This window comes from Nestor notabilis, unplaced genomic scaffold (assembly GCF_000696875.1).
Source record: "Nestor notabilis isolate BGI_N333 unplaced genomic scaffold, ASM69687v1 scaffold1860, whole genome shotgun sequence".
NCBI classification, from domain to species: Eukaryota; Metazoa; Chordata; class Aves; order Psittaciformes; family Psittacidae; genus Nestor; species Nestor notabilis.
The window spans coordinates 1-19,014 of record NW_009912252.1 but is presented as its reverse complement, the minus strand read 5'-3'; the positions used below and the strand labels follow the sequence as shown (position 1 = coordinate 19,014).

The 19,014-nt window shown below is 50.1% G+C and overlaps 1 protein-coding gene across 1 annotated transcript; it reads right to left on the bottom strand.

Annotated features, from left to right (window-relative positions):
• Positions 1 to 1,298: 1,298 nt before the first annotated feature.
• Positions 1,299 to 13,838, bottom strand: RARS (arginyl-tRNA synthetase; the record flags this gene model as incomplete). The annotated part of the gene is made up of 14 exons (XM_010018450.1): positions 1,299 to 1,448; positions 1,727 to 1,974; positions 2,527 to 2,699; positions 3,733 to 3,838; positions 4,487 to 4,596; positions 5,112 to 5,290; positions 6,155 to 6,259; positions 6,527 to 6,656; positions 6,953 to 7,073; positions 7,388 to 7,509; positions 7,918 to 8,018; positions 9,006 to 9,117; positions 12,936 to 13,124; positions 13,619 to 13,838. Coding segments are annotated over 14 exons (2,026 nt in total), but the record flags the coding sequence as incomplete, so codon positions are not given.
• Between the last annotated feature and the right edge of the window lie 5,176 nt (positions 13,839 to 19,014).

Below are 19,014 nucleotides of genomic sequence, written 5' to 3'. Positions count from 1 at the left end.
AGCGTTCGGCAGAGGAGAGCATGAGGAGAGCATGTCTGCACAGCTGAGCCCTCCCCAGCAACTGCCTATAGGCAAGAACCTGGGACATCAGGTAAAAACACTCCTCTCTTGTATCTCTATACAGCAACTTAGATGCATCCATACACACAGACACACACTGATGCATGTCAGCAAGCACCTCAATGCACTGCAACACCTACTCAAACAGGAGCAAAGCCATGTGTCTGTGCTGCTTTACCTTGCATGGTAGCTTCTCACACCTGACAAAGCAAGGCAGGAGCCACGGCACACTGCCTTGTAGCTGACTTTGTTTCCTGGAGACTGGTAACGCAAGCAGCAGAGCTTTGCCAGTTCTGCAGGGATTCAGAACACCGCTGCTCTGGGGAAACGCATTTCCCCGTTTTCCTGCGGGAATGGAGTTAATCCATTGAGCTGTGCTCTTCCTCTGGGCTCCCCGGGTGAGACTCCTGCGTGCTGCTGGCAGCACTGCTCCCACAGCATGCAGCCCAGGGCTGCTGTCCTGAAGCATGCAAGGAGCCACCCCTTGTGAGGGCTGGTCCAGGCCACGCACAGGGCAGTGCTGTGGATGTTTTGCTTGCAGGTGGTGCACCCCAGTGCCTGTGCTCTGTTGTTGTGGGAAGTGTCTGTTGTTTCACATCTCCCATGGGTGTCGAAGTTCAGTTCTCAAGTGACGTCCCATCTCTTTCACAGGTACCTGACTTGCCTTGGTCAGCTCACGAGCACCTTCCATGAGACAAGCATTCAGGGCTGGCGGTGCTGCGCTGGGCTGAGGCTGCGTGGCTCCCCTGAGAGCTCTGTGTTCAGATGAGGGACGCCAGAGGTGACAGCAGAAGCCGGGGACCTGCTCCCACATGGCAATAAGGTAAAGAGGATGGCAGGAGCCATCAGAGCAAGGCTGGCTCCGGCAGCATGGGTGACTGTACTGTGGTCGGAGGGTTTCCCGTAGGTGCTCTTGTGCGCTCCGAGTTCTCAGTCCTTAAACTCCGCAGCCTGAGGCAGAGGAGCACTGTGTATGGGCCTGTGGGGTTTGGTTCCTGCAGAGAATTGCTCTGGGCTATGCCCGTGGCCACTTGTCTGCCTCTGTACCTGCAGGTTCTGAAGCCATGCTCCTGTGCTCTCCTTTCTTTACTTTCCCTTCTCCCTCCTCCCCTCCTTTCTTTCCTTCTTCCCTTACTTCCTCCTTGACTTTTATTCCTTCCTTTCTCTCCTAAGGGAGTGTTGCTCCCCTAGAGCATCTTTCCTTACCACAACCCCACTCCAAAAGACACAGACACCTCCACTTGTTCAGTCCCTTTATTGTCACCCCATAGGAAACAGCTACATCCTCTGCACAGGCTTAATCCCCAGGATGTCGAATCCTTTGGCCATGACGGTGGCAGTGGCTTCGCAAAGCAGCAGCCTCCACATGTTCACCTTCACGATCTGGCCTGCAAAACACCACCATGGGAGATGGAGCAGGACAACCAATGCTGCCTTCCCCAGGGGAACCCCCTCTGCCCACAGCCTGGCCCTGGCTGAACTCCCTCCCACCCTCCCAAGCCAGGCAGACTGACCAGCCCCGTGTTTCCACGTGCCTGGCTGCTCGCAGCTCTCTGCTCAACCTGCTCACAGGCAGGTGACCACATAAGCTGTGCCAGCCACCCTCAGTCCTCCCACATGAACAACACTGGTTCTGCAGCAGGAAGCCCCCATGGCCAGCACTCACCACTCTGCCTGTCCTTCTCAACACAATAGCAGTTGTCGTAGAACTCCGTGAAGGTGGTGGCCAGCTCATAAAGGTAGTCACAGAGCGTGTGCAGTAACAAGTCCTCCAGGATCTTCTGCAGGATCTCGGGGAACCTCAGGATGCACTTGCCCAGTTTCCACTCCTTCTCATGGTCCAGGATAAGCACCTCCTCCCTGGCTGCCTTCCGCAGCATCTGCTCATCAATGCTGGCCAGGCGGGCAATGGCCCTGCAATGACCCAAACCACAGTTCGCTTGTGAGGTGCCACGACTCCACTGCCCAGCGCTGGCCTCCTCACTTGCCAGGCCAGGTTACCAGGCCAGAAGAGAGCAGTCAGCCCTGGAACGCACGGGAGGTGCTGCCACTGCAGAGGAACAGGGAGGGACATGCTCTGGGCACAAGTGTCAGCAAGGACAGCTGATGCTGCCACACAAACCAGAGCTCGGGGTGCCAGAAAAACTGTGTGGGGCATGGCAATAACTGAGGTGAGGAGGAGGTGCTGGAACACAGGCTCACCCCTTCCCAAACGCCCAACGCCTCTAATGGAATTACTGAAACTCCCACAGCTCCTTCCAGCCAGGACTCATGGTGCACAGAGCTCTGCTGCAGAGAGCAGAGGACACCATTCCCAATGACAAATAAAACCTTGCCTGTGGTGCATACCAGTGCAGCTGGCTGCTCTTACCAACCACCCCTAGCAGCACTAATGCAATAATTCACCCCTTTCCCCACAATACTCCCTCTGCAAGAGCATCAGAGATCAAACAACTCTCAACCTACCTGATGCGGGTGAAGGCATACAGCAAGTAAGCAGCTGTGTTCCCCCGGTCATCCAGCATCTTGTCAAAGGAGAACACGTAATCATTTAGTCTGTTGTGGGAGAGATCTGCATATTTAATACATCCAAAAGCGACTGACGTCTGGGCAGCTTTCAGCTCTTCTGCCGTGAGGACCTGTTGCAATTCCAGAACAGATAAGTCAGGAGGAAGGTTATGTTGGTATCACTAGCCACAACATGCAGCCTTGGCCACTCAGCACGGCTCCAGCCCCTGCTTCCCCTGCAATCCAATGGCCCTGCAGCCCTGCCCAGGTTAAGGCTGACTCCCTTGGCTTGTGAAGGCTCACCAGACCTCTGTGCCCCATGATGAAGTGTCTGCCACACAGGCTTGGTGCTGATACTGTGCTCCTGCTTCTTACAAACTGCATGTGCACATAAACACGCGGCCCTCCTACCTTTATGGAGGATTTTGGACTTAAAACCCCTCTCTGATGGAACCTTGCTCTGTCAGCATGGCAAAGCACTTTTGGGTCGGGCTCAAATGAGCCCTTGTGAGATTTTCAAGGTGGTTTTTAATGTGCTTCCTCATGTTCCTATTTAAAAAGGGACGTTTCACTTTCACCCTACACTGCACAGCACCAAGGAGCTGTGCTTCCCGATTCCACGGCCTCACAGAGTGAGTGGACAGTGTGGTCCTGTTCCATTCCATGTCCCACACTGTTTAGTTCTCTCCAGGCTAGTGAGATGCAAGACAGAAATGTCATTAAGCAAAGGGCTTCCAGCGAACTAGCCACAGCATCCAAGGGAAAGGGTGAAGCCAAAGTCCCCTGCAGATCCTCAGCCAGCCATCACCACACGTCACTGCAGACCAGCAGGCCAAGGCTGCAACGTTCCATTCTGCCACCACCTCCAGCACCTTGGGGCAGTCTCAGCTGTGGCCATCACACCATGGAGGCCTCATAGCACCAGCAAGGCCAGTTATCCTGCCAGGCCCTCCCATCCTGAGGGAGCTCTGCAGGACCAGCCAGAGGCCAGCGTGCTGCCTGCAGCTCAGATCTCACCACTGCCATGTGCTCAGGGATGCTCTTCGTGCCCCGTGACAGCACCTTGCCTGGGCTGCTTACCAAGTAATCACACTCAGCTCACATCCACAATGTGCAAACTGTAAGTCAGTGACTCAGGAAAGACAAGCAATTTGTCACAAGTACCTTGTCCCGCTCCTTGTCCTTCAGCTTGTCCATAGCTCGTTTCAGCCCTTCCTCCAGCAGGTCTATAAGACGCACTGTATCCCCTGAACGAGTTTTGAACTTCTTCCTGGAAACACAGAGCCAAAATGACCACCTGCATAAGAGGCCAAACCACTTCCACCCTCTGCCCAGGGTCAGCATGTGCCCAGGCAGAGCAGGACACACACCACAACTTCTTGCAGGCATTTCCACCTTCAATTTTGTAGGACCCTCCATCAAACCCACCCCCTGTGCGATGGCAGGTGCCTGTCAGAGCACGCTGCTTCAGCCAGCACCTTCACAGAGACACCAGAACACCTCTGGAGCACAAGGACCTGGCTGCAGACCAGGACACAAGAGGTTCTTTTCCCAACTTTCATTTCATCTACCATGAGGCAGGTAGAAAATAATGGCCATCATGGCCTTTACCACTGCCATCTCCCCATATCCCTATCAGCTTGCACCGCACTTCCATGCAGCATTCCCAGCGCCCCTCCATCAACAGCAGGCAGCAGAAGCCAGGCAACCTGACCACAGCACCAGTGACCCCATGGCCCAAGGACCACGACACACCATGAAATGACAGTTACAAATAACAGCATGGGATGCAGGGCTTGGAGGGTTTGTTTTGCATGCCACATACATACTCGTCATCAAACAAGAGCCAGTCTCCTGCGTTCACTCACACGTCCTCTTCAGAGCACATACAGACAAAGAAATACATCCACAGACTTACTTGTCCTCTCCCAGCACCACTCCGAACGCAGCGTGTGCCACTCTGGTTACTTTGGGATCATACCAGCCAACCATCTGCCCAGCTGCAAACACTGTCTGTAAGTGCCCCGACTGCAAGGAACAAATGCCAACAGCTGGTTCTCAACCCACTCCTCCAGGGACAGTTTTCTTTTCATCTTTCTCTCCTTCACAATGAGACCTGAAATGCTTCTAGCTCCACAGACAAATGCCACTTCAGCATGTTCAACCTTTCCAGGAGTTTTCCTGGCTTAGAGAAGCAGCAATTGGCAAATTCCCAGCACTGCTCATATATGGAGCTGACAACCCTGCATCTCTTCAGGTAAGGAGCAACCCAAGTATAAGCAACACAAATCTCATTCCAGACTCGTCTAGTGAGATTTAGGCTTCACCCACCTCCAGTGGTAAACTGGGTCTCTCCCTCATCAACTGGTTCTAGGGGCTATTCATGGAGACCACCAACCTTGATTCACCATTACACCAGTGAGGACGAGAGTAAATATACACACTAAAACCCTACAGCCTTCTACCTACACGAGTGTTGCACCCATCATGTAACATCCTTTCTGGTGGTCTGTACCAGCAGTGACAGGAGGTAACACACTCACCTGGCCACTATCAACAACATAGATAATGATATCAGCCTTCTCTTCACACAGCCTGTGCTTAAGAGCAGCTAAGTCAGATGTGTCATAGGTGTAACCTCCATCTGATTTCATGATCGTCAACGGGATAGGGAAACCTGGGACAAACACGATCTTCCGGCCATCATCAACCTGGACAAATCCTAGAAAAGCAATGGAAAACATCCTGTGTTGTACTGCAAAGGGAGCTTTGTGGGCCAGCGCATGCAGAAACACCCCTTCCTGGATGCTACCAGAAAAAAAAGGCCATGCACCCATATTGTGAAATCATTAATGGCTCAGAATATGAACACACCTAAATGAACTCCCTCGCCAACCACGTCACATCCAGAACTCAAGGCTATGCGCATGGAAGTGGATCTGTACAGATCTGGCCTTACCAGAAGAGACCTAATTGGATTTAAGAACTCCTGTCCCCGGCATCCAGATCTACCTTTAACAAAACCAGCATCACAAAGCGGCACTGAAGGCAACAAACTTTACAGAGGTGCAGTAAGGACATAGCACAAACACTTCAGATGGCAAGACTCAGGAACTGCCAAATGCAGACAGGAACACATAAAAACAGACTTTTTATGCTCCATTTGGCTTCTGGCCAGTCTCAAAGTCAGCACAGTCAAAAAATACCACTATCTTCTCAGAGATCTCTCCAAGTTCCCATTCAGTCACAACATGAACTGTGGGCAGTCTGCCATATATTGCTCCTTGACTATTTACTAAGGATACAATGAATTCCAGTAGTACCTCACACCATCGCCTACAAATATCACAAACTGCTTCTGGTGTCAGTAAGAATGATTCAAGCTTTCAGGAATGAAACTTGTAAGAATCACTTCTGCCAATGCTTCTCTGGGAGGAAAAGCCACAAAAGACCCACTCAAGAAATGTGGCTGTGAAAAAGAGCAAGGCTGGGGAACATGGAATTTCACAAACATCAGTTCTAAGCCTCGCTGCACAGGAGTGAGGTTACCTCGAGGTTACTTCAACTCTGAGACCAAAAGCCTCACCTTTATCTTCAAATTCTTTCACGATGTCTTTCATCATCTCATGGTAGAACGATTCTCCTCTCTCTGTGAGTGTGATGTCCAAGCAGCTGTAGATTTTCTGGAACTCTTGAGGAGGAAAACAGAACAAAATGCTTCCATTAAACGCACACAGTGGGAATTAGTGGCATATGTTTACCAGGGGACACACCAAATCCCCAAAGGCATTTTCCATCTCTCAGTCAAGCCATCAGGCCAAGACTCAAGAGACCAGTTCTTAGGTTGTGTTGGCTTTTATCTCTAAGCTTCTCCCAGCAGCATGGCAGTGATTTTCAAAGGAAAACCAGAGCATGGGCTCAGAGAGAGCTGAGACATGCTCCTGAACGCAGCAGTCACCTTTCCGCGATACGTCGCAGATGAGCTCCCAGGCTTTGATGAAGTCGGGGGTTTTGCTCTGCAGCAGCACCACACATTGGTAGGCACGTTTCTTGAACTCCTCCTCTGTGTCAAACCGCCTCTTGGACTCCTACAGGGAAACACACCACATGAAAAGCACTGCTCGCTCCCCTGATACAAGCTAACAGGGGTAACAGGCTTTCCAAGCACACTCCTCTCAAGAGACAGAGGCAGCGTGCCTCTGATGGTGCCTCATACAGACAACTCAATGCCAGACACCACAATTCATCACCCAGTGACAGGTTATTGCAATAACCCATTAACAGTGATCACTTCTGCTTCTCAAAAGCTACGCTGCAATTTGTAAAGCTCCTCAATCTGCTTTTCAGAGTTGATGTAAACATCACACTTATTTGCTACAAGTACCTTGTAAAAAGCCTGGAGATCCCCAATGGGAGGAGAAACTGTTAAGTAATCCGGAAATTTGTCTTGGAGGTGAGCGATGAGCATTCCAAACTGGGTGCCCCAGTCTCCTAAATGGTTTAACCTTAAAGCAGTTGAAAAGCACGATAATGACTTTGCAAACATATGCTTTAAAACACATGCATTTCAAAAACATATATGCTAAAAGAAGAAACACACATAATATCAGACACCAAAACCAAGCCAGCACCCCCAGTTTCACTGCATGAAGCTTCTGCCCATCTTGATGCCCAACCTGCTACACTGTCAGGTTAGGATCTTACCACACAGAAAGGATTATTTGTTGTGTGCTTACACACACAGACAATGCAGAGCAAAGGCCAGGGAACTGCACACACTCAGCCAAGCAAGCCCAGCACACCCCAAATGGACTCTCACCTCAAAACATCGTATCCTGCAAATTCGAACAGCCGAGACATGCTCTCTCCAATGATAGTGGACCGCAGGTGGCCAACGTGCATCTCCTTTGCAATGTTAGGGGATGAGAAATCCACCACCACCTTACACACAGCACCGGAGGACAAGCAAATAAAGAGGAGTAGTCATTACCATGCCGTGTGTTTGAGCTGGGCTTTGCTGGGGGAACAAGGCTGACCCTCACGCCCTTTGCTGCCAACTGCACACAGCAGCAGATGAGGCCCACGGGGGACACCAGAGCAGGTTTCCAGCCTGGGGCTCTCCTGCAGCCACCAGACTGACCTTGCCACATCAATCCCCACCCCTGTCCCCCACCCACCAGGGACCGCAGCAAGTACCCACAGCCCCAGCCCCTGCATCACATCCCATTGCTGCTGTAGCAACCTGCTGACATGGACATCCCCCCTCTTCAGGGGGAATTTCAGAGCTACCCCCAGCCCAGCACGGCTCATCCCTATGGGAACAGGATACCTGTGCACTTACTGCTGTACCTTTTTCCTTTTGCCAACAGCCGGTGGCTGAACTCCATTCACCAATAAACTGCTCAGCTGCTTTGACACAAAATCCCTTCTCAAGTGGACATTGATAAAACCTTGAGAGGAGAAAACCAGCAATGAGTGCTGGGGCTGCAGAAGTGCCTCAAACCACTTTCTGTTTCCTCACATCAAGGATGAGAGCACAGGAAGGTGGCCCGACAAACCAAAACCAATTTTCAGCAACAGGGCAACAAAGCTGTCACTAGAGGACAAATTCTGTTCCCAGATTTCAAGAGTCTGTTTCACAGCACTACAGCCTGTCCTGCAGGAGATAGATGCTGCAAGTTAATCCACTGATGTCACTCCTTTTAGCACACTGTCACTCAAAGGTGAATTTATAAGAACATTTTTAATGAGAAAATAAATAATCTTGCCAAGGGTTGCAGAATGCAAAACCAGACCTGCTTTGTCTCCTTTCTTGACATTAATATCCTAAACCACACAGTTTCACCTGGCATAATCCAGGTGGATTGTTGTTGTGGGACAACACTAACTTCAGCTTCAGAAAGCTAATGAACGAGCTTCTGCCCAAGCACTCGAAGGGCTGTGCCATGTGGATTTTGTGCTTATGCTAAAGGCCTGAGGAACACGAGTCCTTGTATTTCTTCCTGGGTCACAGGGACAGAGCAGATGCAGGAATTGATAACCTCCATGTTCCTGCAGCACCGCAGGGCTGAGGCCAACACCTCCTCACCATGCAAGCAGCGTGAGAAGGGCATATGGATTTTTGCTGTGATTTCATGATGTGGCCTGATACCCATCACCACCAGCAAAAGGGAAAAGCTGGTCCCTTAAGGATCAGTGGAAAACTTGCTAATTAAAGGGCTTAAGATGGCAACTGCCAATTCTAATACAGATGCAGATTTGCTGCTCTACACAAGTCTGAGGGCTACAGAGCTCCCCAAGACAGAAGCAGCTAATTCACCCTGTAACTGCAGTTTTCAATCATGGAACAGTTAAACCCAGCTTCCTTGGTTACCATTCGGTATAAAATTGCCCCATCAGCTTTAAAACGCACAGTGTATAACATGGAACTCCCTTACCAGGCCCAGCAATTTCAACCTTCTCAATGCATGCATTGGCAGGAATATGTTTTGCTATTTTCTCAGCGATTTCTCTTGGGCTGACCTTCTGTTCCTTAGTTTTGAGCAGTATCTGGAACACAACAGGATCAGGTAAAATTCAGTCCTCCATAACATTGTACAGAGTGAAACAGAAAGCACAAATACAGCAGCACTGAGAGATCCTTGTGATCCTTTAGCTTCATAATGTATAGACACAAACATCTCCAGCAAATTTGCCAGACTAGATCAGTCCCTCTACACAGCAGAAGTCTGACCAGACCCACCACGTTCACTCCCTTCTGCTAAGGACAATTAAAGAGTAGTTCCTATGTCAGAAGAAAAGCTTCCCGGGTATTTTTCAAACACTGTTAAGAGGTTTGGCAAATTCCTATTTCTCTAAACTAGGAAAAGGGACCAACAAAGCTGGCACAGTCCTTCACACTGCTTCAAAACCCTGTTCCTCAGTCTCACAGGTATCCTCAGCTCTGCTAGCATTCATTTTTGAACTTCTGAACTGTGCCTGCAGTAGATGCTGAGTGTGGTTTCGGAGCAAGTTGCTAATTTATGATTAAAAGCAACCAAAGCAAACTACCTGCAGTCCTACCTGGGACTTTAACTTAATAATGAAGTGACTAAATAAATAAAATCCCACAAGCCAAGCAACCAAAGCTAATCCTAACACTGCCCAATTCTCTTCAAAAAACATCAGAGAATCTGCTGGTAAAGGAGCTCTCCTTTTATCTCCAGCCATCAATGGCCCACTGGGAGGAACTCAAAGAACACGATGCAAATTCACATACAATAACAGCATCAGAATGGTTCGGGTTGGAAAGGACCTTGGGGGATCATCTAGTCCAGCTCCACAAGTTCTGTGTTCCCAAAGCACCTTGTCACAAAGCTTTACAATCTCACAGAAACATCCCTTAGGAGGACCCTGCGAGACAGCCCAACCCGCCCTGCAAACCACTATATCACACTCTATGTAACCACCACAACTATTGGTTTCTGAGTACATGATTTTCCATTCTTACTGTGATGTGTTTGAAAAGAATCTATCCCCTCACTCCCATCAGGGACAAAGAGCATGTATCTCTTTGTCAACTCACAACTGACACTCACTACTGCTTGTATTTGCTAACTTGCAGTCTGTGACTTCTACTCCAGTTTCAGCTTCCTATTTAACCTGTCATCCAGCTGATCATAACGGGATCCTTACAAGATGGCAAAGGCTTAGCATGGGCAAGAAAAGAAAACCTCTGTAGCCTGTAATGCTGCCTGAAGTGCAAACTACAGAAAAAATAAATGCAAACCCAGATTCTGGGCATGTTACACCAGATTACAGTCATGTTATCTGAATCTCTCCAGAAATAGTCACCCTACTCCCATTACTCTAAGGAGCAAGCACTGCTCCTGGCCCAATCCCCAGCATTCACATACTAACAAGCTCCCAGGAAAACAATGTGCACTTGTGAGGGCTGCTTCCACATGGGTGCATCGCAGGGAGAGAATGCTGCCTGGCACGTACCAAGCAGGGCAGGTCCTGCTCCTCTGGCACTCGCGGTGAGCAGTGTTCCAGCTCTGTGCAGGGGACGCTGGGCAAGTGGGGCTATGGGAGACATGCCCCACAGCCAAATCCCTAAAACTTAGCCTGATGGAAAGTACAGAACCTGCTGCTCTCAGAGGGAAATGTCTGCACTGCATCCCCTGGCTCTGCTGTGCTGACGCACTCTGATGTGCTGCATGTGAGCATTGCCCCGCTCATACATGGTGCCCTTCCAGGGAACAAACTCCACAGCCAAGGCCAGTACTAGGAGCTGTTACTCCTCAGTACAGCTGACAATCTGGGACTTGAAACCCTGGCCTGAAGGGGACTGTTCAGACACTGAGTTATGCGAACAACGTGGACAATGGAAGCCAGGACTGCTCGAGAATCCCAACAGCCACTTAATTGGGGTAAAGCAGCGGTCAGAAAGCTGGCAAAGCTCTGCAAGGCCCCGTCAGTGCAGTCACCCAGTGCTGCCCTGGCTGCTGCCCAGGCCCAGCATGATGCTCATGAGGCCAAGGGAAGATGGCACCTATTTGTGAGGGCTGGTTCCAGGAGCCTGCTGGCTGGCACGTATGGATGCTGCCGGGAGTCAGTCTCACTGTGGCAGAAAAGACACGGCAGTTGCATTTGACAGCCTGGGTAGAATCCCATGTGTGTCAGTTCAATGTCAAAGTTACCAGTCTAATAGATTGAAAAAGGTGAACTGACAACAGAACACTTAAAATAGTTGTTTCTAATTGCAAAATAAAAGACCTGGAATTACAAGAGTCACTCAAAGGCACCAACGCATTCAGAGTTGGGGTGTTTTAGCACCATCTTTCTTCACCACTTCCTGGTTTTACTTCAGCACAGGCCCAGCCCACTGAGGCAATTCCTGAAGTGTCTCTTATTCTGCTTGGGTCCTCTTTGGTCAAATACCTTCCACAAAGCAGCAATGTCGTAATATTCAAAGTAACCGTTGATCCTAACGAGGTTAAGAAACCACACTCCTTCCCTTGCGCACACCTAATAGGTGTGCTGTGAAGTGGAACCATTCTTATGGCTGCCTGAAAACCTCCAAGCTCAGAACAACAGAATCATAGAATGGTCTGAGTTGGAAAGGACCTTAAAGCTCCTCCAGCTCCAACGCCCTTCCAGAGGCAGGGACAACTTCCCACCCCCCTGCCGAGGGCAGGGCCCCCTTCCACTAGAGCAGGTTGCTCCAAGCGCCTGTGTCCAAGCTGGCCTTGAACACTGCCAGGGATGGGGCAGCCACAGCTTCTCTGGGCACCCTGTGCCAGAGCCTCAGCACCCTCACAGTAAAATCATAACAAACACCCCCATGTTTCCTGCCTTTTGCTCATTTAAAAGAAAATACAGACGCCACCAACCACAGAGGTGGGAAAGCCCACACAGCCTCCCCTCAGCAAATGCCTGGATAACAACAGCCAGTAAAATGGGAACTAGAGCACAAAGCGTGTGTGGAACAGTGTGCTCAGATCCACCTGAAAGAGCATTTGTCACAAAACCGAAAATGCTTCCAGGAATACACCAAAAATCAGCCAAATTCAGCTGTAACCAGGGAATTAATACGGTACGTTTGAAACAAAGCAGCCAGAGAAGTACACAGCACAGTGCCTGAGCAGCAGCCTTCACCTGGTTGGACATCGAGAGGAGATGCTGCACACACCACAGCCCGTGCACCCATGTCAGCAGGTCCAAGAGCAGAGCAGTTCAAGATGCAGCATGCAAGGACATGCACCCACTCAGGCACACAGGGAGCACCCAGGCCCCTCTCACTGCTCTGTGTGCCAGCGGGCAGTGGAAACCTGCAGCACCCACACCAACAGGAGATGTGTGCCCCGAGACGGGGTGGTGTTTGTAGCTCGCCTTTCCTGTGAGAAGGAGGTCTGTGCATGCAACTCTGTGCATGTGGATGTGGGGACACTGCAATTCCCCAGCATTACACAAGAGCATTCCGGGATTTGTTGGTGTTTGTAACACTTGTAACTGTTCAGAACTGGGATTTGTTGTTTTGCTGATACTAGTTCCAAACATACAGCTCACTATTTGGTAGCTAATTGCACAGTGTAAATCAATGCAGCACTTTAGTCCCAAGTTTGATTTAGATCCCACAAACCGAGCAGTTGTTCTGTGTGACACACATGTAACTCTCTTACCATCTAATCAGAGGTTCAAAGATACACTCTGTGAAGGCCAATGCTTCCCCTAAAACGTCATTAGATGCTCACTGAATTCTCAGCCCAGAGGCCTGCAGCAAGCTTGAAACAGGTCCACAACTGCAACTCTCCTTGTGCTATCACACAGCTCCCAACAGAAGCATCCACAGATTTTGTTCTCTTTGTAAGACTGGTCAGATTTACCTGTGTGATGCCCATGGCGCTGTTACACTGGTAATCTCCAAATTTGGGCTGCTGACTTGGTGTCACCACTAGCGGAGGGTTTTCTAGCTCTGGGTAGGCAGCCTGAATAGCAGCTCCGAAGATCTCCTGAAGGCAGCTGTTGATATTAATCATGCTTTTCGCTGGTTTACTTCTTTCCTCCTGAAGGCTCTGAGAAAACAAATCCCAGAAGGCTAAATTCACAACATCTGGGAGCTATACATCCCTCTTTTTTCCCTGGCTGCCTGGCAAAGCATGGCTGATAGATGTGGCTGACACCTCTAGACATGGGAGCAAGGTATACAACAGAAAAATGCCATGATTCAAGGACTGCTGCTCCCGTTGAGCCTCCCAGCACAAACACTTCCCCTGAGTGCAGGGCTGCAACTTTGTAAGTGATTTGGTACAGATGCTGGCTGGGCTGCCCGTTCCACGACCAGCCAAGATGTGACATTGTGGCCTTATAAACCCACTGGCATTTGTCATAATGTAGGTTCCTGTTTAAGGAACAAAAATACCTGATGTGCCACCAGCAATGGAGGCATCGGGATGCAGCATGAGCACCTGCCACACAGCACTAGCTGTGCCAAACTGACAGCACTTATTTAGCTTGTCTTAATGAGAAGAAGCCCCACGTGCTGCAGCATTCTTTCTTCCTCCCTTACCTTCCGAAGGAAGTTCAAGCGATACTTGAGCTTCGCGTTCTCGTCCCGCAGCCCCTCCACACTCGGGGACACTCCCAAGCACCCCGAGTTCTTCAGACGCTCAATCTCTGCAGTTAACAACCTGATCTCGTTTTCCTGAAAAGCAAGTGGAATTGTCACCCAGGCATGCCGGGAGTGGGGGGACAGCGAGGTGAGGAGCTGCTCAGACACAGGTCTAGTTCTGCCTCACAAAGGTTAACAGCAAAAGGAAGAGCAGAGCAGTGACATGGGTAACTCATCCCCCTAACCCTCAAATGTGAAACCACAAAGATATCTTCTCCTCTTCATATCACATCATTCTGCGTCCCCCCAGACAATTCATGTTTAGGTAGTTTCTCTTTGTGTCAAACCCAGGGATTCAGAGACATTCTTTAACACCTCAATAAGAACAATCTCACTGATATCAAGACAGATGTGCAAGACAGACAACAGGTCATGCTAACAGAACATATTCCCAAAACAAGCCCTTCTTCCAGCTTTCTGAATTTAATAAAGATGATTCAAAACCTCCCTGAAGCCTCTTCAGGCAGCTTTGTCATCTCACAGGCCACAGTTTCTCCTCCAGAAGGTGAAACCACAACCACTCACACAACCCCAGCAAAGTTGGAGAAGCAGTGCAGCGTGCTGCTTCACAGGGGAATCCATAGGGCCACTTCTGCAGCCTGCACCCACTCGCTGCACCACCTTTCCTGCATGGCTTCTCCCTTAAAACTGACATCTGGCATTCAGCAGCAATCAGGAATTTCAGGTGGACCTCTATGCTCCAAATTATAGAGTAGTTTGGGTTGGAAGGGACCTTCGAAGCTCATCTAGTCCAACTGCCTAAGCCATGAATGTCTCCAAGGATGGCACATCCACCACCTCTCTGGGCAACCTGAGAGGTTCCTCATTGTAAAGAATTTTTCCTCACATCCAGGCTGAATCTCCCTCTTTTAGTTTAAAACCACCCTGCCTTGTCCTGTCGCGCCAGGCCCAGCTAAAAAGCCTCTCCCCATCTTTCTTATAGGCCCCTTTGAAGAACTGAAAGGCTGCAGTAAGGTCTCCCCGGAGCCTTCTCTTCTCCAGGCTGAACAACCCCAACTCTCTCATAGAGCCTCTCCTCACAGGAGAGGTGCTCCATCCATCTGATCATTTCTGTGGCCCTTCTCTGGACCTGCTCTAACAGGTCCATGTCTTTTCTGTACTGAGAACTCCAGAACTGGATGCAGACTCCAGATGGGGTCTCACCAGAGCAGAGGGGCAGAATCACCTCCCTTGACCTGCTGGCCACACTCCTCTGGATGCAGCCCAAGACACGACTGGCCTCTGCTCTGCCAGCACACGCTGCCCACTCATGTCAAATCCCTCACCCACCAGTACCCCCAAGTCCTTCCCCTCAGGGCTACTCTCAACCCCTCTATCCCCCAGCCTGTATTGAGATTGGGGCTGCCCCGACCCGCCTGCAGGACCCTGCACTTAGGCCTGTTGAGCCTCATGAGGTTCACATGGGCCCCTCTCGAGCCTGTCCCAGTCCCTCTGGATGGCATCCCAAAACCAAACTGCCCTGCACCTCACTGTGCTCCTCAGACCTCACAGCTGGGTCACAGGCAAACGCCTCAGCAGGCAGCCCCAGCCCAGTGGCTGGAACTGCTGTGAGGAGCAGTCATGTTCCCCTCCCTAGACAGCAAGCATCTGAAACTTCATCTCTGGTGGCCACCTCTTGTCCTCCCCCATCACAGGCTTTGTGCCCATCAGCCACAAACCCATCACCAACACAAGTCTGGAGGCTACTGAAGGTGCAGATGACTCGGTGCTGCTCTGGTGGGTGCAGGCAGCAGAGGCAGTGAGCCAGCCCCTCAGGATCCTCCTGTAGCGAAATAGGCCACCAAACCTCAGCAAAAAGGGCTCATTTGCTTTGGTGCCTGAAAACAATCAGAATATTGAAGGAAAAAAACTGGGCCATCAAATCTTCTGGTTTTACACGTCCCCCTGAGCAACAGCTCCCACACAGACCACTTGTAAGTAAGTGCAGTGCTCAAAACCCCTAAACTGAGCCAAAACCATGTTAAGATTGGCTATCTATGAAGCAAGCTGAAAATCAGCACTTTTGAGGTCATTCTGCGTTTGTGCTTTAGCTTCCAGCACACTTCTCTGCCAGCCTCAAGGTCTCCTCTGCTACAGGAGAACAGGGTGTCCTGCAGGTTCACCTGTCAAGAAACAAGACTTTGGAGAAAAAAAACCTGTATCAAAATCTCTGGTTTGGCATTTTGGCAACTAAAAGCATGGAACAGTACCAGCTGTAGCTCAAAATACCTCACTTCAAACAGCTTATTGCAGCCTTTCCTCTTGCAGCCTATGACTTGTTTCTTTGTAATCCAAAGCAGCCCTCCCCCAAATCACACTGTTGTTCTCTCACATACATACAAATACCTTCCCCACATAACAAACAGAAAATATGTATGTTTTATGTTTTACTTTACTCACAGGCTTGACCATGCAGCATTTCATGTAACTTACAGACTGACCTGTAACATCTTCAGACTGAACTTCAAGTTTAAAACAGCACAGAGAGATTTCACTGCACTGTTTTACAGGTTCCCTGTAGGTTTGAGTCATCATTACTGCTACAAACTGACCTAAAGGAACATCAGAGCAGAGCCATGAGTAACTCATACCCCCAACCCTAGAATGTGCTTTAAGGAAAGCACGAAGCTATCTCCTACTCTTCATACCACATCATCTGTAGGACCTGTGTCCACCCAGTATTACTTTCTCTTGAACAAAGCCACCAGCTTCAGGAGAGGTTAGCAAGACCCGTAGGAGAGTGCTGCACTGAGGACATGTGTTTGCATTCTGCCTTTGAAATTAAAACCATAGAATCCCAGACTGGTTTGGGCTGGAAAGGACCTTAAGATCATCCAGTTCCAACCCCCTGCCCTGGGCAGGGACATACCCAAGCCAACAAGCAGCTCATATTTACTCCTCCTCCCCCAAAACTGTAACTACCGAGATATTTCAGTACCATTGGCAAACCTTCCACAAGAGCAGTGTGATTTGAGTGCTCCTCCACAACCACAAACACCTCTGGCCACCCAAGCTCAGACTCGCAAGAGGCGAGATGACCAGCATCTCACTGGAGCTTCTTCCCACATTGTTAAGACCACAAGAGAGGATGAGAGAAGAGGTTTATCCACGTGCACGGCCAGAACTCGAACAGGGGTACTCAGGAATCACCATTCTCTGGGGCAGACATCTGGCCTAAACAGCGTTTCCCACACAAATACAGGGTGACTACTGGTATCCTAATCACTTGGACAGGAGGTACAAAGCTCTAAACCCAGGCCACAGGTCAGCAAGTGTCATTTATTTCTTTCCCATGACTGCCCCACAGCAGCAAATTCACACCTGCAGACAGGAGGCATTCAGACCAGCCCCATTTCAGATGTGACCAGCCCAGACTGGCATATTTTCCTATCATGTCTTGTGCTCCTCTTCTTCAGAAACTTTCAGTATCAGTCCTTATGTTACTTGAGTATGAACCAAAAGCAAAACACTTCCCTCTGGTGACCTCGCTGCCTACCCCAACACTGCTGCTGCTATTTCAGTCTCCCTTTTTGTGCTCATCAACAGCTAATACAGGTGATGAAATAAACTCTTAATTCCAAACCACAGCAGAAAAGCCAGGACTCTGCACTGGTTACAGTGAGCTGCAGAATGGATGGCGTTAAGATCAGCACAGCTCCAAAACAGGCAACGAGGGCCATGGTTCCTGGGCCTGTCAGGAGGGAATGCTGCTCGTGGCCCCCTGGCTCTGGTGACCAGCAACAGGACATGAGCAAATGGAATGCAGCTGCTCCTGGGGAAGTGCAGGCTGGACATCGGGAAAAGGCTCTTCGCTAGGAGGGTCCCTGGAAGAGGCTCCCCAGGGAGGAGCCTGTCAGGGGTCAAGGAGCACCCAGACAATGCTCTCACTGATATGCTCTAGTGCCAGATATTCCTGTGAGGAACAGGACTCAGTGCTCCTTACGGGTCCCTTCCAACTTGAGAGACATTTCTATGATTGAGGACTGAATCCATGACCCCCACAGCCACGTGCTGAGCTCCCCTCAAAAGGCTCTTTAGATGGTTGTGTGTTACAAATGCCCCTTCTGACAGCAGCTGTGGTACAGCTGATAACCCTCTAGCAAATCATCTCTGAACACTGGGTGCTGTTAAAGGGGTGTTCTAGATTCTACATTCTTCCTGAAAAACTACTACAGTGAACTACAGGTACCCCTTTAACGCCTCTCTCACAGCACCACCCAAGGGAGACACCACCAGCACACCTCTGAGCCACAGTAACAGAAAAGGAAAGGAAAAGCTGCTGTTCAGGACAAAATGTTCCCCTGGATTTTTCTACCTGCACAGCCCTGGGCACATCACGACGTGCCAGCACAGGGTCATACCTGATGACCACCTCATGAGAAGCTGCGGGAACTACATGAGGCCATGCTGACATCTCCAAGGCTCTCTGGTCAGCTGAGAACTAGAAATCTTCCCCTCACCTGTGAACACAAAAAAGCTATGGCTTTTTCAATCAGACCAAAAGCATCCCTACGTTTTCCCTTAACACCTAAGAGTGTCTTCCAAAGACCCCACTGAGTTAACATGAGCCTCACTTAGGCTTCTGTCTCTAGGCTTTAACGTGATAGAGCTTTTGTTTCCTCCATCACATTAAAACAAAAACCAGAGAGGTACTGGCCTGAGAAGGCATAGCGAAGGGAGCAGAGCACCTCTCTCCCTTCCTGACCAGCTCTTTCTCTGCTCCCACTCTGGCAGGCCTTTGCTGAGCCAGCTCAGTGCAGTAACTCAGCACACGCTCTGCTCCTTGTTGGGCTGTTCTCCCAAGGAGCCTGTGGTTCCTGCCAGCCAGTTCACCGTGGGCTCATGCTGGGGCTGGCACAGGAAGGACGTGGCTGGGAGCAAGGTGACAGGAAGATTCAGGCTCAGTAATTCCACGTGGCCTCTTTCAGCCTCCTGGAGTTACGGAGCCCAACACTCTCCTCTTCCTTGGAAATCTGTTTATGGACTAAAGCCCGGATCATAGTGACAGCAAGGGGAGAACACCTGACGTGCTTTCCTCTCCCAGCAGCTATAAAGGGCAAATGCATAAACAAAGGCAAAAAGGAGTTGCAAAAATTCGACAGCCAGACCTACTATCCCATCTTACCATGGCAGTGCTTATCCTACGATTGAATTGGGAGTAGAAAGCTTACTGAGAAGTGACTTTAGAACGTGTGTGCATGGGGGCAAAAACCCACGAGCCAAACGTCCCGAATCTCGGAGTTACCTGCTCCTGGGGCAGCACAAGAGCAGCTCACCTCTAGGGCTCTGCCGTC